The following is a 16508-nucleotide window of genomic DNA, read 5'->3' as shown; positions in this document are numbered from 1 at the left end:
GATAAAGTGTGATTAAATACAGCCAGCTAAAATGCCAATGACTGCATGTATGTACTTTTATTTTCATGCTTAATGGAAAAGATTGGGACACCCCCAACACACATACACACAATGTATCAGAAGAATATATTTATCTGAGTATAGCTATTGAAGAATGAGAGAGCCCATTTCCTATAAGCTTGCCAGATGGTCAGCATCTCTGATGCTATGGAAAGGGTACACTTGGAAATACAAGTAGCTCACGGGCAAGGACCCTCCTCACCCCCTAACTGTATGGCACATCATAGCAATGTAGGAGTGCGGCCAATGTCTACTTGCTCTATATTCACATACACAGAAGCACACTTGAGTTCTGAATGCTCGCAGAGTAATAAACAATGCTGAATAGTACCAAGCTACCTGGCTAAAAAGAATGTTAAGTACTATAGGGCTCTTTTCTTCATATGCCAGTAATACATGTTTTTAAAAACAAGCAGAAAAAGACATGGCAAGAAACAATTAAAAGCACAGACTTCCCAGCATCCAAGTAATGAGTTGATAGTGAGTCAGACAGAAATTTTTCATAAGTATCCTAGTGGTTTGCTGGAAAGTAATTTTGTGCTCAGTATTCTAAATTACAGGAAAAATTTTAACTTAATATATGGACATATATGATGTTATAATCTTATTCTAGACTACAAATTACCTAAATGGTATTCGTTTAAAATCCTCTCTGCATTCATCACTATAACAGAAGTTCTCAGTATTTTGTTTTTTCTTTGCATCACCTAATTTTGTTATAAAGTCCAGACTACTCTTAGATGATAGCTTAGCATTGTACATTTATTTCAAAGTGCTTACGAGACCAAAAAAAAAAAAAAAACAAAAAAAAAACAAAAAAACAAGCTAACCTGAAAGAAGTCTTGGGTTTTTACTCACTAAATATAGTTACCAGACCTTCACAAAAATGTATTCCTAATAAGTTCCCAGAAAACTGCTACAAATAGAACATATCATCTAGGAGTCTGTCAAACATAAAAGGACAAAAGAAAAGCACATTTCTGACAAATACTATGCATTTAGTTTGTCCAGTTTAGTAATGCCCTAAGAGTACAAGTGAACTTGATTAGTACATTTTACTTAAATAATCACAAATTGATTTTTTGGTCATTTCTTAAAATTGCACAGACTTTAAACTACATTAATAAATTCTACTTTCTTCCTGGGTGAATACCTTTTCTGGAAATAAACATATCATTTGACATTTTTAAATTACTTTTTGTTTCTGAATGCATGCTTAAATAGATCACATGAGCACAGTCCTTGAAATTACACTTAAAGTGGACCAAATTAAGACTCCAATAGTACTGATTTCCCCTTGATGTAATTTAAAATGTGTAAACTGCCACTCAAAATAGAAGTGCAATAACTGACATTTAATCATTTGGCGGTGTTTATAGGCATAGGTGAATTACTGCACTGTTATTTGAACTGAAGCATCTCATATATATGTAACAGATTTTGTATAATACAAAACTTTACAGCAAGCTATTTGAATGTTTATTAAAAAATTCTCAAAATGACATGGAAACACGTTTACTGTATAAATAAAAGCACTTAGATGTTAAGAGTGTACATTATTCAATAATTTACATCATTACAAGAAAACTGGGTGTGAGTTAAACAGCACAAACTATGATGCTATATTCAGATTCCAGTCATTGTTCAACATCAGACTATTTAATTTTTACTTTAGTAATGGATGTCTGTTTACATCGTTATCTTGAGAGCATCAAAAAGTGAATCGCATTTCAGTACACAAAACCAAACGAAATATTCTCAATGGCTAATGTTTGATAAGATTACCTACTTAATGGAAAGTGTAAAAGAACTGGCTGACAAGTAAACTGGCCTGGCATGGAAAATCAGTTTTGCTGGAGAAAAGGGTTCTGTGGTCAAAAAAGTTTGGGAAAAAACTAGGTAAATAAAAGTAAACAGGATTTTATGTACTTTAGGCTTTATCAAGCTCCCTGAAAAGGGTGAAAACTTCCTAAATATGTTTGGTCATCGAAACTCCTTCACAGATCTATGACCAAAATTCATAGGAACACCTTTGGAAGAGGAGGAGTCAGAGAATGGTATAGAGAGTTCTAATACAAGTGCCACCTGGCAGAAACCTGTATGAGGAATACCATACGTCATTTTTAAAGTTTTGCCTCAACCATTAGCCTCCAAGTAAGAAAAACTGTAACAGAGGTAAGAACAGTACAGTGATTGGATTACCTGTAAACTGGATGTTAAGATCCCCGGCTGCTGAGTCATATTATCACCCTTATTCAAGATGAATGATCTCAGTGTGTTCACATTAGTTTTTTCCAACAAGACTTCTAATTCGAATCCTATATATATATATATATATATATATATATATATATATATATATATTTTTTTTTTTTTAATGGCTCAGTTAACACCCTCTCACATTATCAAATATATGTTCGTGGAAAAAAACTTAATAGCCAGGACAAAAGTATATGGATTATTTCATCACACATTTTCATACTGCTGACCAAATCAATATAACAGGTAATTATATAAAGTTATAATGTCAAAATGACTCTCCGATACTTCCTTTCCAGGACTGTTAAAAGTAAAAGTTGATTTAAAATTCTGTGAGTTTGTAAAAAGTTTTCTTTCAAGACACTGCTATTCGCCTTCCAGCCTTTAAGAAACAGAATTTTATAAAAAGCATAATTAATTTGGTCACCAGCCACACTTAAAATCATGTCAATTTGTACTCACATTTTAAGCTGGAAGACCTTCAGTTAAAGTGTAAGAAAAATACATGCTTTTTTAATCTTCACTAAGAAAGATTTAGAATGTTTGCCAGGAAAGCAGCTGGATTAATTACAATAGCTGACACCGGGATCTTAAATGCTAAGGATTTGATGACCACTCTGCAGCTTTCCACAACAATGCCACAAAAACAGGTCCCGGTGCCTATTGTGGTCAGTACCCCCCACACTATAGACCACAACAATTTACCAGTTTATGAATGCTAATGATAAACCCCCAGCCAAAGTTGAGAAAGTCAAACTTACAATCTCTGAACATTTAAACGAAGTGGTAGATTACTTGATTTTTTAATTTTGTAAAGAGTTGGCATTATATATATAAAACAATTTAGCTTCATGGAATACATTGAAATGTTGACATTTTGTTAAAAATACCTATCATATCCAGAAAGTCTAGATTTAAAAGGAAGATGACATTTTAGGCTATGTTGTCATTAACAAAAAAAATGCAGCCATAAAAGTTGTGTTTATTAAAAAATTTTTTCCACAGAAGACAAAGAAGCATACTGAAAAAAAAAAAAGTACTGACAAAACCAAAGAAAAAAAAATGCCTCCAGTAGCCTTCTTTCTATAGGTTAATTTATGGTGCACTTAAGGTGATGTAACATAAAATTTTAGGAACTTTCTCTCTTTATAGACAAAGACAAGGGAGTTTCTGTTCTTGAGTTATGTGATCAAGGAATAAACTCTTCTACAAAAAATGGCACAAAATCCAGGCTTCTCCTTCTATTCACCTACACAATAAATGACTACAAAATTTCAAAGTATAATTTGTAACCTTCTGGTAAGTATACATTAACTTCATCTAAACTTTAATTATTTGGCTTCTTATATACTCTCTTGTAAGTACATTCTTCTGGGTTAACAATGTTAAAAATTAAAATTAAAAGGTATTTACATCAATTCATCATATACCAATATTTTATAATATTATACATATATCTGTTAAGTGATAACTTTTCTAAAAGCAATTAATATTCCAAATACAAAAGCATTTCTTTTATTGCTTTGGACTATGCACTAAAGTTAAAACACATAGAAAGGGAACAGATTTAATAGGTAGAAACACAGAGAAGCCCCAAAGCTTCAAATTCAAAGTAGTCCAGTTCATTTCTTCCAGGTAAAAAAATTCACAGTATTTCTTCAGCTTTTGAATTCTAGACATTCAAATCGCCATAGTACCCTGCAAAAACTAATATATAAGCAAAATCATCAGCTGGTAACAATAAAATATTTTTGGTTTTGGTTAATTATACTCCATAAAAGCATTCTTACAAGAGGGGAAGTCTTAAATGCTTCCAAGGCTTATAATGTAAACCGGGATACACCAGTAGGGAAATCCTGACCCTATAACTTCCCTATTACAAGAACAAAACAAAAACCCTGAAACTCTGATGTACATGTGAAATATAATTTTCCTCTAGTTTCAATTTTTAAAAATGGGAGGATGCTAATTGCAACCACTTGAAATGAGAAATGAACAGTCGTTATCTGTCATACATAAATATTTCCTCTTTCTTAGTATCGTACAAAAGTAAACTACTCTTTTTAAAAATAATGTTAATTTTGCCCTTAAAAATGATTTGAAAGATGGGACGCCTCGGTGGCTCAGTGGTTAGGCATCTGCCTCTGGCTCAGGTCATGCATGATTCGAGGCTCCTGGAATTGAGTCCCACATGGGTTTCCTTGCTCAGTGGGGAACCTGCTTCTCCCTCTGCCTCTGCATGCCGCTCCCCCTGCTTATCCTCTCTCTCTCTGACAAACAAATAAAATCTTAAAAAAAAAATGATTTACCAAAAACATGTCACAAAATTTAGAAGTATCCTTATGTTTAATATAAAGTAAAGTTGGTATTTATAAAAATACTGAATCATATTTGCATTTAGCTGAAAAATCCAGAAAAAGAATATGGTCTATAAAACCTATTATTCCCAGTACTGATACCAGGATTCACTTAAATTTTTTGACAACTGAACACGTCTAGAACATAGTATAAATATCAGAATACTCACATCATCATATATGAAATTCACAACTCCTTGTTGTAAGTGGTCTCTTCTCCTAAAGAAATCTTCAAACAAACATACAAAAATATTAAAATTTTAAATATATAGTTTCAAGTACTTGGTGTCCCTAAGCACTAAAAAATGACTAATTTCATACTTAATTGAAAGTTTTTTTAAGTTTTTATTTAAATTACAGTTAGTTAACATATAATGGAATATTAGTTTTGGGCGTAGAGTATCATGACTTAACAACTCTGTATCACCACATGGTCATCATGACAAGTGCATTCCTTAATACTCATCACCTATATCCCCCATCCCTCCAACCCACCTCCCCTTCGGTAACTATCAGTTTGTTCTCTATAGTTAAAAGTCTGTTTCTTGCTTTGTCTCTTTCTTTCCCTCTTTTTCCCTTTGCACATTTGTTTTGTTTCTTAAATTTCACATGAGTGAAATCATGTAGCATTTGTCTTTCTCTATTTTACTTCGCTTAGCTTAATACTCTCTAGCTCTATCCTTGTCTTTGCAAATGGTTGTTGTTGTTGTTGTTTTGTTTTGTTTTGTTTTGTTTTGTTTTAGGGAGGTCTTTATCTAGTTTTGGTATTAGGGTATTGCTGATTTCATAAAATAAGTTTGAAAGTTTTCTTTCCTTTTCTATTTTTTGGAATAGTTTGAGAAGAATAGGTAACTCTTCTTTAAATGTTTGGTGGAATTCGCCTATGAAGCCATCGGACCCTAGACTTGTTTGTTGGGACTTTTTTTGATTACAGATTTAATTTCTTTGCTGGCTATTAGTCTATTCAAGTTTTCTATTTCTTCCTGTTTCAATTTTAATAGCTTATATGTGTCTAGGAATTTGTCCATTTCTTCCAGGTTGTCTAATTTGCTGACATATAGTTTCGTATACCCTTCTCTTATAATTGTATTTTTGTGGTGTTGGTTGTTATTTCTCTTCTCTCATTTGTGATTTTATTTATTTGGGTCCTTTCTATTTTATTTTTGGTAAGTCTGGCTAGAGGATTATCAATTTTATTAATTTTTTCAAAGAACAAACTCCTGATTTCCTTGATCTGTTCTACTGATGTTTTAGTCTCTCTATCATTTATTTCTGCTCTAATCTTTATTACTTCCTTCTCCTGGCTTTGATTTTCTTTTGTTTTTGTTTCTTTCCTAGCTCCTTTAGATGTAAAATTAGGTTGTTTATTTGAGATTTTTCTTACTTCCTGAGGTAGGCTGGTTTTGTTGTATACTTCCCATTTAGGACCATTCTGCTGCATCACAAAGATATTGGACCACTGTGTTTACAACATTTTCATTTCTGTCCCTGTATTTTTTTAAAATTTCTTGATTTCCTGGTTTACCCATTCATTGTTTAGTACTATGTTATTTAACTTCCATGTTGTTATGGTCTTTCCAAATTTTGTATCGTGGTTGACTTCTACTTTCATAGTGTTGTGGTCAGAAAAGATGCGTGGTAAGATTTCAATCTTTTGGTTACTTTTTGAGGCCTGATTTGTCACCTAATATGTGATCTATTCTGGAGCATGTTCCATAGGCACCTGAATGCATACTATGCTGTTTTAGGATGCAATGTTCTGAATATGTGTTAAGTCATCTGGTCCAGTATGTCATTCAAAGACATTGTTTTCTTATTTATTTTCTTTTTAGATAAGCTGTCCTTGATGTAAGTGGGGTGTTAAAGTCTCCTGCTATTACTATACCATTATCAATTAGTTCCTTTATGTTTGTTATTATTTTATATATTTGGGTACTCTCACGTTGGACACATAAATATTTAGAATTGACAGATCTTATTGGATTGTCCCTTTTATCATGATATAGTGCCCTTCTTTATCTCTTGCTACAGTCTTTGCTTTAAAGTCTAGCTTGCCTGACAGAAGTATTGCTACTCTGCCTTTCTTCTGACATCCATTTGTGTGGGAAGTATTTCTCCATCCCTCACTTTCAATCTGCAGGTGTCTCTTACAAGCAGCATATAGATGGGTCTTTTTTTTTTTTTTTAATCCATTCTGATACCCTTTATCTTTTGACTGGAGCATTTAGTCCATTTACATTCAAAATAATTACTGACAGATATATATTTAGTGCCACTTTATTATTTGTTTTGTCATGTTTCTGGAGATTTTCTCTGATCTTCCTTTTCACTTTTGGTCTCTCCATTGCACTCAAAGAGTACCTTTTAAAATTCCTGCAGGGCTGGTTTAGTGGTCATGAACTCCTTCAGTTTTTGTTTGTCTGGGGAACTTCTTCTATTCTGAATGATAGCCTTACTGGATATAGTATAGAATTTTCCTATTCAGTACATTGAATAAATCACGCTACTCTTTTTTGGCCTTCCAAGTTTCTGCTGAGAAATATCCAGCTAACCTTTGGGTCTTCTAAGTTAAGGACTTCTTTGGTTTTGCTGCTTTTAAGATTTTTTCTTTTATCATTTACATTTTTACAAATGTAATTATAATGCATCTTAGTGTGGCCGGCTTTTGTTGCTTTTGAAGGGAGTTGTTTGTGCCTCCTGGATCTGGATGTTTGTTTCCTTCTCCAGATTAGGCAAGATTTCAGATTTCCTCCCCGCCAAATAAATTTCCTGCCCCCTTTTCTCTGTCTTCTTCTAAGACTCCTGTTATCACGAATGTTATTGTTTGATGGAGTCACTGAGGTCCCTAAGTCTATTCTCATATTCCATAATTTTTCTTTCTCTCTTTTATTCACCTTCATTCTTTTCCATTATTTTGTCTTCTAGGTTACTAATTCATTCCTCTGCTTCTTCCAGCCAGCTGCTCATTGCATCAAGCCTGTTTCCAATCTTATTTATTGCATTCTTCATCTCTGATTCTTTCTTAGCTCTTTTACCTCTGCGGTAAGGGCCTCACTGATGTCTTCTATTCTTTTCTCAAGTCCAGTGAGTACCCTTATGATTGTTGTTTTAAATTCTCCATCAAGCATGTTACCTATATCTGTTTTGCCAGGATCTCTGGCCGTGGCCTTATCCTGTTCTTTCATTTGGGATAAATTCCTCCATCTTGGCATTTTGTCTGAGTCTCTACCTTCTTCTTTGTGTGAAAAAAGCCATTTGCTCCTGAAAGTAATGGTTTTATGAAGAAGAGGTCATATAGTGTCTAGGCCCTGGCACTTTATGGAATGTCTCTGGTGAGTGCAATATATGCTCTGCTCTTGTGTGCTCCTTCAGGCCACTGCTGTGGGCAGTATTTGGTCCTTGGCCAGAATGTAGCAAGTTTTAACTAGGTCTGTTCTGGTCTGCTTATGAAATCAGACCTAACACCACCTGCACCAGAACTGAGGCCCTGCAGAACTCTCCAGTTGGGAGTCATGGTATGGGCAGGGGCTTGTGCTGGTCTTCTGGGGGATAAGCCAACCACACTGGGACTGACGCAAGTTTGACTGAGAAGGGCAATCTTGCCACAGTGCAGGGGTGTGAGGTTTGGTATAACCATTAGGGAGCCAGTGTCTGTGTTGCACTGGTTCCTGCAGATGGCTCTGTGTTTAGGCTAATGGGCAGGAGAGGGAAACGACACGAACCAGCTCCTTTGTTCCTGGAGAGGTGTCTCCAGGAACCCTGCCTCACAGGGACATGCTCTAAAAAGAGTGAATACTTTCCTCGGTGTGCTCTAAGCATTCTTCAGATCATTCCTTCCACATTATCTGTCCCCTGATTGTTTGCCTGCCTACTCTCCAAGAGCAGTGCAGTGCCCTCTGGGCTATATCCTAGCCAAGCACGCTAACCTTTAAAAGCCCAGGTTTTAAGCCCCACTGATTGCAAGAACTCAAAAAACTCAGCCCCTCTCATTTTCCAAACAAAAGTCTTTGGGGAAATGTTCTTGTTTGTTCCTGGATGTTCCTTTCTCTTATTGCCCTTCTCCGTGACCATGGCTTACTCCTCTCTGCACACTCATGATCCATTTCTCCCCTAAACCACATCTCTGCTCTTCCCACCTTCTTTGATGGAACCTGTTCTCTCCCTTCTGTTGTGGAGTTTGTTCTGTCAATCTTCAGGTCAGTTTCTGAGGTATTTAGGATGACTTGATAGTTACCTAGTTGTGTTTGTGAGAAGAGACAAACCTACGGTTTTCCTACTCCACTGTCAGCTTCCCTCTCTCTCTTTTCATTCCCAATTAAATCAAGTGATTTCATATCCTGGGCAACTGAGACATGAAGAAAACTTTCCAAAACTGAGCCATAACAATTTTTCACTCTTCATATTACTAAATTTTTAAGGCCTTAAAAGTGGTTAGATTTAACAATGAATAAAGGTGAAAAATACATATATTACAAACTTGCAGAAGAAAATGAGAGATACTATTCAGAAAAATAGCTACATAATATTGCACCTACTTTTAAATGATCAAAATACCTGTCAATGCTCGAAGCTTCACACAGCAAGCAACATAATCATCAAAGAAGATTCGGCCATTCTTGCTGTACCGTCTGACAATAGTAGTTAGTGTTTGAGGACTCAACCTATAACCTAGAAAAAGGAATTTATACATTAAAACTTCTAAAACCAAACACCACAAGAACACCACAACATTGCATTTTCTTTAAAAACAATCATAAAATAAATTTTCAAAATTCAATCCATAAAAATATATACTAGAAACAAAACATATTCACATTGAAATTTACCAAAGGTTTCATTACTAATAAAATAAGAAACTGCTTAAGCGGTATATAAATATCACAATTCTAGCTTTCTAATGAAGACAACACTAAGAAAACAAATAATTTTTTGTGTGTGTTTTCAAAATATATTTTGATTTTTAAATAATGTCCAGAGTATTTTATAGATTTTAATGATTCAGTATTTCAATTCTGTAATTTTATAGTTCTTTAAAGAATATCAAAGCAAAGATTGTTAGTAAATCTTTGCTACCATTCAAATTCTGTATTTCCTTTTTAAAAAATTTTTCATGGAAGTATAACTGGCATATAAAATTAGTTTCAAATGTACAATATGATGATTCCATAGCTGTATATATTGCAAAATTATTACTACAATGTCTAGTTAATATCTTCAACACAAAAAACTCCAAATAATCCAATTAAATATGGGCAGAGGACCTAAACAGACATATTTCCAAAGAAGACAGCTGGCCAAGAGACACACAAAAAGATGTTCAACATCACTCATCATCAGGGAAATTCAAATCAAAACCACAATGAGATACCCCCTTACTTCTGTCAGGATGGCTAGAATCAAAAAGACAAGGACTAACAAGTATTGGTGAGGAAGTGAAGAAAAAGAAACCTTTCTGCAGTGTTAGCAGGAATGTAAAGTGGTACAGCCACTGTGGAAACAGTATGGAGTTCCTCAAAAAATTAAAAAATAGAATAACCCTATGATCCAGTAATTCCATTACTGAATATCTACCAAAAAAAAAGGAAGACACTAATTCAAAAAGATATATGCAGTCCTATGTTTATTGCAGCACTATTTATGATAGTCAAATTGTGGAAGCAACCAAAGTGTCCATCAGCAGATATATGGGTAAAAAAAAGATGTGATATTACGCACACACACACACACACACGAAATATTATTTAGCCATAAAAAAAATGAGATCTTGCTATTTGCAACAACATGGATGTGCATATATAGGGTATTATGATAAGGGAAATAAGTCAAAGAAAGACATATGATTTCACTTATACATGGAATTGAAGAAATAAAGAAAAAAGGGACAAACAAACAAACAGAAAAAGACTCTTAAATGCAGAGAACAAACTGATGGTTGCCAGAAGGGAGATTAAGAGGTACAAAATTCTAGTTAAAAAATAATTAAGTCAGGGCATCTGGGTGGCTCAGACAGTTAAGCAACTGCCTTCAGCTCAGGTCATGATCTCAGGGTCCTGGGACCGAGTCCCACGTTGGGCTCCATGTTTGGTGGTGAGCCTACTTCTCCTTCTGCCTCTGCTGCTCTCCACCTGGATCATGCTCTTTCTTTCTCTGTCTCTCTGTCTTTCTCTCTCTCAAATAAATGAAAAAAATATTTAAAAAAATTTTTAATTGAAATTAAAAAAATAAAAAAATAATTAAGTCATAAATGAAAAATACAGCATGAGGAATACAATCAATAAGATCATAATATATACTATATGATGACAGACGGTAAATATACTTGTGGTAAGCACTGAGGAATGTACAGAATGGCTGCACATCTGCTATGGTATGTACAGAGTGCTGCACACCTGAGACTAATATAACACTGCATATTAATTATATTTCAAAAAATTTGGTAAAAATAAATAGCTAAATAACTAAATAACTAAGTATTAGAGATCTTACCAAATTACAAAAGATAGAATATAAATGGTAATTACCAATAATTAGGAAAATGAATTTTAATATACTTAACAGAGAAAATTCAGAAATTATTTTATCAACCAGCATGTATAAAAGATCATCTTTTGGAAAAATCATAGATAAAATGGTTTTGTTAAAGGTCTTCAAATTGGGCAATAGCTAGCAAAATAATATACTCCTTTATTACTTAATAAATCTTAACAATTAAGATTCATCTCATCAAAGAACAAAGATGATCTGAATATATTCTAAAGAATTTTAATATTCTTACCCATAGCAGCAATGGCTTGATTCAATTCATGATGTTCCACTGTGCCACTCTGGTCTTGATCAATAGTTATGAAGTTTTGCTTCCAAGCATTAAGAGCTGCCCAGAGTTCCTTGAATTCATTAAATCCCATTTTTCCTGTGTAATCTCTCTGATAATTTTATCAATAAAAATAAGTTTTGATACCAAAGAGAATTTACTTGGCCCAAAACTGCAAATCATCGACTAAAACAATGCTTCTTCAATTTCACCAAATTTAGCATATGAATAGATTGCATAAAAATGGAGAAGTATGGAATTCAAACAGGATCTTACAAAGTATTTTTAAAATCTCCAATTTACTATGGCCATTTATAGCCAACAATTGCGTGGTCATATTCAGAAAGCAGTTATTCTATATTCTAGTATTTTCTATTTTTATTCAAGGATACATCCAACATGGCGATCATAATTCTGCAGGTTTCCAAGCTGAAGGCTATAAAACATATTTATTATTTGAACTGGAGTCTGCCCAATTTTATTTATGTAAAATTATGACAATTTCTATTTTAGAAAACAAAATGTTTAAAATTTGCCAAAAATAAACAATCACCCCTTATCAACAAACTTTAAATGTAAGGCATCCATAGTGGGGAAAAAAAAAAAAAAACAAGTCGAAAATAAAAATCACTACAACTCACATCTAGTCAGGGGATTTGGGTACTTAGATAAGCAATGATAAAATAACTGAAAATTACTGTCACAGGGCAAAGGAGGGCTTCAGTCTTCCTAACACGAATGATAAGTAGGTTTAAAGTAGAAGTCTGACATATACTGAGATCACAAAACTTGAAGGAGTTAGAGATTCGATTAAAGCTTGGGATGAAGGACTGGCCTTTGATGACATCTGAAGGCAGATGAGAGCCAGATCATCAAAGTCCTGAATGCCACCCTTAAAGATTTAGACCAATGGGAGGCACTGAAGAATTTTAAGGAGCAGAGGGGCAATTCTAAAATTTCCATTCCAGAAACATTCACTTATATTGAACAGAGTGTAGGACAGACTACAGACAAAGGTAAGATGAACCTAGATATAGGTAAATCATTTGTTAGTTTACTGCAATCTATCAAATTAAAAAAATGAGCTTCTGAACTGAAGCAACTCTTTCCCTTGGGGGAGAAAAAAGGCAGGAAGAAAAAAGTAAATATAAACTATATTAAAATCATGGCTTATTAGAAATATTAGCACTTTGGGGCACCTGGGTGTCTCAGTGGGTTAAAGCCTCTGCCTTTGGCTCAGGTCTTGATCCTAGAGTCCTGGGACTGACCCCGCATTGGGCTCTCTGCTCAGCAGGGAGCTTGCTTTCCCCCTCTCTCTCTACCTCCCTCTCTGCCTACTTGTGATCTCTGTCAAATAAATAAAATCTTTTAAAAAATTTTTAAAAAAAGAAATAAATTAACACTTTCATATCTACAGAACCATAACTAAAGACTCACTAGGTAAAATTTAATTTTTCTAATCCTTATCACAATTGCACTGAACTGGTAAGCTAATTGACCTCAAAACCAATTGTATCAGTCCTAATAAAAGAGATATTATGTCAGCACAATTACTTAAGCTTACAAAGTTCTTATTAGTACCTCTTTAAAATGAGTGCATAAATAAATAAAACTGTTTAAAGTTATCTTGTTTTGCTATTTGAGAACATATTTAAATTTTTATAATTGAAAAACATTTCAGCTAAATTTTAGACCTATTAAGAAAAAAATCATAAAACATTCTCCAAGTTAAAATAGCTGATTCTCTTTAAATCAATACAGTGTCAGTGTTAGAATAGGTTACAATATTTTCAGACTGACGATTCAACAGACACTCAATGAGCATTCACTATGAGCTAAGCAGTACGATTTTGTGATTTTACATAAACATACAAAAGTACTGTAAGTCCCAACTTTATAAATAAAGAAACAGAGGCCCCAAATAATAAAGTGTCCCAAGTTCATAGTGCTAATAAGTGGAAGAGTCAGGACTGGAGCCCGGTGCTCCTTCGTACAAATACTACTCAAGTGGGAAGGACGGTGGCAAAGTTCCCAGGAGAAACCTCTGGATGGCATTCCAACATTTTGTCAAGCAAATGATAGTTTGTTTTCAAGTTAACATAGCACCTATCCATTACATGGGAAAATCTGAACATAGGATAACAAATGGGAAACACTGAGTCTTCAAATGAGCATATCTTCAATCACAAAATAGGACTGAGTATATATGTATATAAGATGAAGTCTTTTTGACGAAGAATGGAGAAGAATTTTCAGGAAAGTTAATAGATTTTCACTTCCCCCAATACCCCATTAGAATGGGCAAAAAACTAAGTTTTCTAAAGTCATAAACCTTTGACTTTGGGATGAGAGAGAAAACAGAGGAAAAGGGCGCCTGGGTGGCTCAGTGGGTTAAAGCCGCTGCCTTCGGCTCAGGTCATGATCTCAGGGTCCTGGGATCGAGTCCCGTATCGGGCTCTCTGCTCAGCGGGGAGCCTGCTTCCTCCTTTCTCTCTCTGCCTGCCTCTCTGCCTGCTCGTGATCTCTGTCTGTCAAATAAATAAAAATCTTTAAAAAAATAAAAAAAGAAAAAGAAAAAAAAAGAAAACAGAGGAAAAGAATTATGTGACTTAGAGAAGTAGTAGGATGGATGGAAGTTAACTAGCCTAGATCTGAGAAGGTGGCTTAATGAACACCCAGTAAGGAAAGCTGAAAAGAAGCCTAGTTCCCGGAGAATACAATGTTTAAGAATTGGTATTATTTGTGAAAATAGGTGTGCAGGTAGAGAGAAAAATAGAAGGACTGATTGAATATCTATATAAGAGGAGTTAGAGCCCCAAATATCCTCCTTGCCTCAGCTCCAGGGATGCCATGTCTATTCTCACACCAGCAGAAGTCTGGGGATTTGTTGTCTGGAGAATTCTTCAAACTTCAGGATACCAGGCACATATCCAAAGCCCTAACCACTAACCAATAACCAGTCCTCCTAAGCTCAAATCCTGATACTAACATTCACCCTAACATTAACCCCAACACTAACCCCCTGGAGAGGTCTCTGAACTTCAGGACACCAGAAACATAACCTAACACTAACTCTAACCCTAACCCTAATCTTAATCACTAACTGGCAACCTACAACCCCTAAACCTAACACTAACACTAATCCTGACTCCTACCCTAACCCTAACCCTAGATCTGAGAAAGCAGCTTTTGAATACACGGTCAGAAAGCTGAGAAGCAGCCTATTTCTCTGTGAGGAGAGACCAAATATTTAAGAATTGGTAGTATTTCTGAAAATGGGTATGAAGGTAGCGATAAAAACAGAAAGACCAACTGAATTTCTACTTAGGGAGCATTTAGACCACCAAATCCCCTCTCTTTGCCTCAGATTCACAGATCTCTGCAACATCTATTGTAACCTCAGCAAAACTCTGGGAATTCATACTTTGGAGAGGTCTCTGAACTGCAGGACATTAGAGACATACCCAAACCCCTACACCCAATCCCCTAACACCTAACCTCAAACCCAAACTCATGCTCTAACACTAACCCTAACTCTAACCATCTGAAGAAGTCTCTGAACTGTAGAATATCAGGCACATACCTTAACCCTAACCATGACCCTAGCTCCCTCCCTAATCTTAAACCTAGGTCTGAAAAACTTGCTTCCTAAACACTCGATAAGAAAAGCTGAGAACCAGCCTACTTATCCTCGAGAAGACCCCAAACATTTAAAAATTGGCAGTATTTTCAGAAAACAAGTGTGAAGACACAGATTAAAAACAAAAGAACCACTGAATATCTATTTAAAGAGTATTCAGATGGGTGCCTGGATGGCTGGCTCAGTGGGTTAAAGCCTCTGCCTTCGGTTTGGGTCGTAGTCCTGGGGTCCTGGGATCGAGCCCCGCATCGGGCTCTCTCCTCAGATTGGTAGATGGCTGCCTTGTCAAGCAGAAGCCTGGGGTTTTATTCCCTGGGGAGGTCTGCGAACAGCCATATACCCAAACCCTAACCCTAGCCTAGTGAGTAAAAATAACATTTAAGTGACAGTTTATCAAAGACCAAGAACCCTGCTGAGTCTTCCCTCCTTCTTTCCTAGCAGAGAACCAGCCCAAAAGGAAATCCCTAAACATACTGTTCCATAACACTGCCCCACCAAGCCACCCCACATGAAGTCTATGGTCAATACCAAACTCAGAGCTTCTCAACTGCATTTTAGTTCATTATGTGCAACCAAGGATCATCAGACACCTGAGAAAATCATCTAACATGAAAGACAACCAAACAAATAAACTGAAAAAAAAAATCTGGAAGAAACACAGTTGATGAAAGAAGAAAAAACCCTGAAAAATACATTAACAAGAAAAATACATTAACAACAAATACAAAAATACAGTTTCAGAAAGGTAAGGGAACACATCACATACATGAAAAAAAAAAAAGAGGAGCTCTTGCACATTAAGAACATGATAGCAGGTATTTAAACAAACAATCAAACAAAACAACAACAAAAACCTCAATAGAAGATTCAGAAAATAAAGTTGAGGAAATCTCCCCACAGAGGAAAACCAGAGAGAGGAGACAAAAATATTAAGAAAAGTGATCCAGTCCAAATGACAGGCATTCTAGAAGAAGATAATTGAGAAAACATCACTAAAGAAAATGTCTCAGAATTAAAGTAAATGAATTCTCAATCTGAGAATGCCCACTGAGTTCCCACACAACAAGTCCAGGCACATCACTGTGAAATTCCAAACCAGACACAAAAGGAAGATCTCACAAGCCTCCACAGTGAAAAAACTGACATACTGGCAGGAAACAGAAAGATAAAGTAACAGTGGATGCTAGAAATGATGGAGCAATGTCTTTAAAATTCTAAATGAAAACGATCTGTAATGCAGAGTTCCATACCTGGTCACTGAATTCTGTGGACAGAATGAAAACATTTTCAGATAAAGCCTAAAGACTTTGTTCCCATGCATTCTCTTATTGAGAAGCTGGTTAATGCTGTATTTTATTGAAGTTTTTAAAAAATGACTAGA

The 16508-nt window shown here is 35.1% G+C and overlaps 1 protein-coding gene across 4 annotated transcripts in view; it reads right to left on the bottom strand.

Moving 5' to 3' along the window:
• Window positions 1-2618: 2618 nt before the first annotated feature.
• The window catches only part of GCA (grancalcin), a 48352-nt gene continuing 34462 nt past the window's right edge, over window positions 2619-16508 (bottom strand). For all 4 annotated transcript variants that reach the window (XM_044242218.1, XM_044242220.1, XM_044242219.1 and 1 more), the window contains 5 exons: window positions 11880-11923; window positions 11452-11599; window positions 9231-9344; window positions 4847-4905; window positions 2619-4026 (listed from right to left, as the gene is read on the bottom strand). In XM_044242218.1, coding sequence (XP_044098153.1) covers window positions 4000-4026; window positions 4847-4905; window positions 9231-9344; window positions 11452-11599; window positions 11880-11923 — 392 coding nt within the window. In that variant the 3' untranslated portion in view covers window positions 2619-3999. The remainder of the gene's footprint in view (window positions 4027-4846; window positions 4906-9230; window positions 9345-11451; window positions 11600-11879; window positions 11924-16508) is intronic.

The sequence above is a fragment of the Neovison vison genome, chromosome 3 (assembly GCF_020171115.1).
Source record: "Neovison vison isolate M4711 chromosome 3, ASM_NN_V1, whole genome shotgun sequence".
NCBI lineage: Eukaryota > Metazoa > Chordata > Mammalia > Carnivora > Mustelidae > Neogale > Neogale vison.
Note: the sequence above shows the minus strand (reverse complement) of the source record. Positions and strands in the feature narration are given on the sequence as shown.